Source organism: Mesitornis unicolor, unplaced genomic scaffold, assembly GCF_000695765.1.
Source record: "Mesitornis unicolor isolate BGI_N332 unplaced genomic scaffold, ASM69576v1 scaffold17969, whole genome shotgun sequence".
Classification (NCBI taxonomy): Eukaryota; Metazoa; Chordata; class Aves; order Mesitornithiformes; family Mesitornithidae; genus Mesitornis; species Mesitornis unicolor.
Genome location: NW_010205404.1, coordinates 235 through 5,202, shown reverse-complemented (window position 1 = coordinate 5,202; position 4,968 = coordinate 235). Strand labels below are relative to the sequence as shown.

Here is a 4,968-nt window from a genome sequence, read left to right as displayed (position 1 = left end):
CTCACCCTGACGCCCCCCTCCTCCTCTCCCACGCAGGCCGGGGGCTGAAGTCCCACGCCTACATCCACAGCGTCCAGTTCAGCCACCATGTCTTCCTCAACCTGCACACCCTCAAGTTCTACTGCCTGCCCGACAACTATGAGATCATCGACTCCTCGCTGGAGGACATCACGGTGCGCGGGGGGGTGCCAAACTGCCCTGAGGGGGTCCCAAACCACCCTGGGGGCGTCCAAACCACCCCGGGGGGGCTCAGGTTCGCGTCCTCCCCTTTTTCTGACGCTGTTTCTGCCCGCAGTACGTGCTGAAGCCAACCTTCACGGCGCAGCAGATCGCCAACCTGGACAAGCAGGCCAAGCTCTCGCGCGCCTACGACGGCACCACGTACCTGCCTGGCATCGTGGGGCTCAACAACATCAAAGCCAACGACTACGCCAACGCTGTCCTCCAGGTACTGCTCCAGGTGAAAACACCCCAAAAAAGTCCATCCTGGCCTTGGTAACGTGTTTGCCATCTCTTCCCGCAGGCTTTATCCAATGTCCCGCCGCTGAGGAATTATTTTTTGGAGGAGGAGAACTATAAGAGCATCCAGCGCCCACCTGGGGACATCATGTTCCTGCTAGTGCAGAGATTCGGGGAGCTGATGCGGAAGCTGTGGAACCCCCGAAACTTCAAAGCCCACGTCTCGCCCCACGAGATGCTGCAGGCCGTGGTCCTCTGCAGCAAGAAGAACTTCCAGATCACCAAGCAAGGTGGGGAGGAGTGGGGTAGGATGGTGGGGACAGGGGGGGTGCTGATTCCACGAAAGCCTGGATAAAATCAATCGCTCTCTAAGGCTTCTCCTGGGTTTTAGAAGGCAGCTGTTCTTTATGACACACAGGGGGTACCCAGGGTCATTCCTATGCAGCACTGCAGGCTTGGGGATGAGTGGCGGGAAAGGACCTGGGGTGTTGGTGGCAGCAGATCCCACGAGCCAGCAATGTGCCCTTGAGCCAAGAAGGCCAACGCCATCCTGGGCTGGATGAGAAGGGGTGGTTGTAGGGCAGAGAGGTTCTCCTGCCCCTCTGCTCTGCCCTGCTCACACCACAGCTGCAATCTTGTGTCCAGCTCTGGGCCCTCAGCTCCAGAAGGACAGGAACTGCTTGAAAGAGTCCAGCAGGGCCACCAAGTGATGGAGGGAGTGGAGCATCTCCTGCTGAGGAGCGGCTGAGGGAGCTGGGGCTCTGGAGCTTGGAGCAGAGGAGACTGAGGGGTGCCCTCATTCCTGGGATCCATTTGGAAAGGGCAGTGTCAGGAGGAAGGAGCCAGGCTCTGCTCTGGGATGGCCATGCCAGGACAAGGGCAATGGGTGCAGCTGGAGCACAGGAGGTTGATGTGAACACGAGGAAAAGCTTTTTCCCTGTGAGGGCACAGAGCATGGCCCAGGCTGTGGAGAGGTTGTGGAGTCTCCTTGTGTGGAGACACCCAAAGCCCTGGCCGTGTTCCTGGGTGACTGCTCTGGTGATCCTGCTCTGGGGTTGGGCTGGGGCAGCTCCGGAGGGCCCTGACAACTCCTGTGGTTCTGTGTGTGACTCCAATTCCTCGTTACAAAGTGATTGTTTATGTGTTACTTGTTCATACATATTCACAAGATGGCTGAGAACTCATTAATATGAAGCAGGGATTCCTCCAAAAATCATTAGCATACAACCCCTCCTATCTGGGCATGTGCCCTACAACCTCTGGGGGTCTTTGGGGGTCGTGGGGATGAAGGCTCACAGTCTTCATCACTGTAAGCTTTTCACCTTTCTCCCAGAAGCAGATGTATTTTGTAACTCATTCTGCTAATTGGGCATTACCAGCGCTATTTCTCTGAACATCTTTGGCTACACAAACACAGGATACCTGGACATTCCTAGACAGGATTGGTAGGACAGACAAAGGGGTTTCTGTTCAGTTGGGGGATGCCATTTATCTTCACAGAATGTGCTCTTGCTTTCTGCTTATCTGTAACTCCTGAATTGCATGAAGGTCCTAACAAGCAGCAACTTCAACCCCTTCTCAGTGCTGAATTCCCCTCCCCAATTCTGATGTCCTCTCTGTTTTTAGGGGACGGGGTGGATTTCCTCTCCTGGTTCCTCAACGCGCTCCACTCGGCCCTGGGCGGCACCAAGAAGAAGAAGAAGAGTGAGCAGGGGGTGATGAAGGCCCCAAATTCCCTTGGGGCACCCCCACGGGTGACGCTCGTCCCCCCCTCATTGTCTCTCTGTCCCCACAGCCATCGTTACCGACGTCTTCCAGGGCTCCATGCGCATCTTCACCAAAAAGCTGCCGCACCCCGACCTGGTGAGGATGCAGAGGGGCAAAGGGGGAGTTTCTCAGCCAACTGGGGGCTGTGGTCATGATTTGGGGCGGGCTTGGCCACTAAACCCTGGCCAGACGCTCTCTGTGAACCCCTCTGCCCTCCCCATTAGGGAAGAGAAAAGAGAAGAAGGGAGAGAGAATTTATGGGTTGGAAAGTAAAATGAACAGGTTTAATAATACAATAATACTGATACTACAGGATAACAATGTAAATAGGAAATAATGGAATATAGACAGATATGTGCAAATATAGATACAAAACCAATAGAAAATCCTCCCCCAATGACGATGACATCCCCAGAGGCTCTGGGAGCACTGGAAAAGTCCCAGTGTGGACCCAGCAGCAGTGGGAGCTGATGCAGGAACACAGGGCTCAGGATCAGAGGCAGGTGAAGCAGCAGGGTCTGCTGGGCCTTGGGCCATTGCAGGGGTGGAGAGGGAAGGAAGGGTCCAGGATGGAAGGGTCCAGACCCTGGTGATCCCTGGGCTTTGCACTGAGGCTGGCGTGTGTGGGATGCAATCCCTGGTTGGGCAGGTTTGGGTCTGCTCCTCCTGTAGGTGCAGACACGGCCCCCATGGTGAGACAGTGGCCTTGCCGTGTTTCCATACCATACAAGCGCTATCACTTGTAGCAGTCCACACTGTAAAACCGTGCTGCTGGTTTCACCAAGTTCAGCCACTGAGAAGAGACCGAGCTGAAAGTAGAATCACTGAATAGAAAACCAGTTGTGTTTAACTCAGCCCCCCTGCTGACCCCTGTGTCCCGCAGCCGGCCGAGGAGAAGGCGCAGCTGCTGCAGAACGCAGAGTACCAGGAGATGATGGTGGAGTCCACCTTCATGTACCTGACGCTGGACCTCCCCACCGCCCCGCTCTACAAGGACGAGAAGGAGCAGCTCATCATCCCCCAGGTGCCCCTCTTCAGCATCCTGGCCAAATTCAACGGCGCCACCGAGAAGGAGTACAAGACCTACAAGGAGAACTTCCTCAAGCGCTTCCAGCTCACCCGCCTGCCCCCCTACCTCATCTTCTGCATCAAGCGCTTCACCAAGAACAACTTCTTCGTGGAGAAGAACCCCACCATCGTCAACTTCCCCATCACGTGAGTGGCACGGGACCCCCAGATGGGGAGGGCTTGGGGTCCGCAGCTCCCTTTCCCTGTGGCAGTTTGGGGGTTTGGAAGCATCTGGGAGAGGTTTGTAGGCATTTGGAAGGGGTTGGAGGCATTTTAGTGTGTCTGTAGGCATCTAGAAGGGGGTTGAAAGGACCTAAGGGGGATTTGGAAGCATCTGGGGGGGTGCTGAAGGCGTCTGGGGTGGGTTTGTAGGCATCTAGGGGAGGTTGTAAGCATCCAGGAGATGTTTGTAGGTATCTGCAAGGGGTTTGTAGGCATCTATGGAGGGGTGTGTAGGCATTTTGGGGTATCTGTAGGCATCTAGGAGGGGTTTGAAAGGACCTAAGGGGGATTTGAAAGCATCTAGGGGGTGCTGAAAGCATCTGGGGTGGGTTTGTAGGCAGCCAGGAGAGATTTGGAAGCATCCAGGAGGTGTTTGTAGGCATCTACAAGGGGTTTGTAGGCATCTGGGAGGGGTTGTAAGTGTCTAGGATGGGTCTGGGGGCATCTAGAAGGGGCTTGTAGGCATTGGAGGGGGGAGTTGTAGGCATCCAGAAGGGGTTTGGGGGCATCCAGGAGGGATTTGTAGGCATCTGCAGAAGGTTGTAAGCATCTAGGAGGGGGTCTGAAAGAATCTAAGGGGAATTTGGAAACATCTGGGAGGGGTTTGTAGGCATTTGGAAGGGGTTGTAGGCATTTTGGGGTGTCTGTAGGCATCTAGGAGGGGGTCTGAAAGAATCTAAGGGGAATTTGGAAACATCTGGGAGGGGTTTGTAGGCATTTGGAAGGGGTTGTAGGCATTTTGGGGTGTCTGTAGGCATCTAGGAGGGGTTTGAAAGGACCTAAGGGGGATTTGAAAGCATCTAGGGGTTGCTGAAAGCATCTGGGGTGGGTTTGTAGGCAGCCAGAAGGGGTTTGTAGGCATTGGAGTGGGGATTGTAGGCATCCAGGAGGGGTTTGGGGCATCCAGAAGGTGTTTGTAGGCACTGGGGGGTTGGAAGCACCCAGGGGGGGTAGTGTGTGAGTGTCCCTCAGGGTGCGGGTGTCCCAGGAACGTGGACCTGCGGGAGTACCTGTCGGAGGAGGTACAGGCGGCGCACGCCAACACCACCTACGACCTCATCGCCAACATCGTCCACGACGGGAAACCCTCCGAGGGCTCCTACCGCATCCACGTGCTGCACCACGTGAGTGCCGCCGTCACCCGGCGTGTGCCCCAGTGTCACCCCTCCCGGTGTCACCCCCGGTGTCACCCATGTCCCCCGGCAGGGCACGGGGAAGTGGTATGAGCTGCAGGACCTGCAGGTGACCGACATCCTGCCGCAGATGATCACCCTCTCCGAGGCCTACATCCAGGTGAGGGGCTCTGGGGACAGCAGGGGGGGACACTTGTCACCCCCGCATTGTCCCCGTCACCCCCAAATTGTCCCCGTCACCCCCACATTGCCTCCTCATCCCCAAATTGTCCCCTTGACAGATCTGGAAGCGACGCGAGGAGGACGAGACGAACCAGCA

The 4,968-nt window shown here is 56.1% G+C and overlaps 1 protein-coding gene across 1 annotated transcript; it reads left to right on the top strand.

Moving 5' to 3' along the window:
• Window positions 1–41: 41 nt before the first annotated feature.
• USP39 (ubiquitin specific peptidase 39) lies at window positions 42–4,965 on the top strand (the record flags this gene model as incomplete). The annotated part of the gene is made up of 9 exons (XM_010191403.1): window positions 42–173; window positions 296–448; window positions 524–749; window positions 2,086–2,163; window positions 2,255–2,322; window positions 3,110–3,441; window positions 4,505–4,640; window positions 4,723–4,809; window positions 4,931–4,965. Coding segments are annotated over 9 exons (1,247 nt in total), but the record flags the coding sequence as incomplete, so codon positions are not given.
• Window positions 4,966–4,968: the final 3 nt, after the last annotated feature.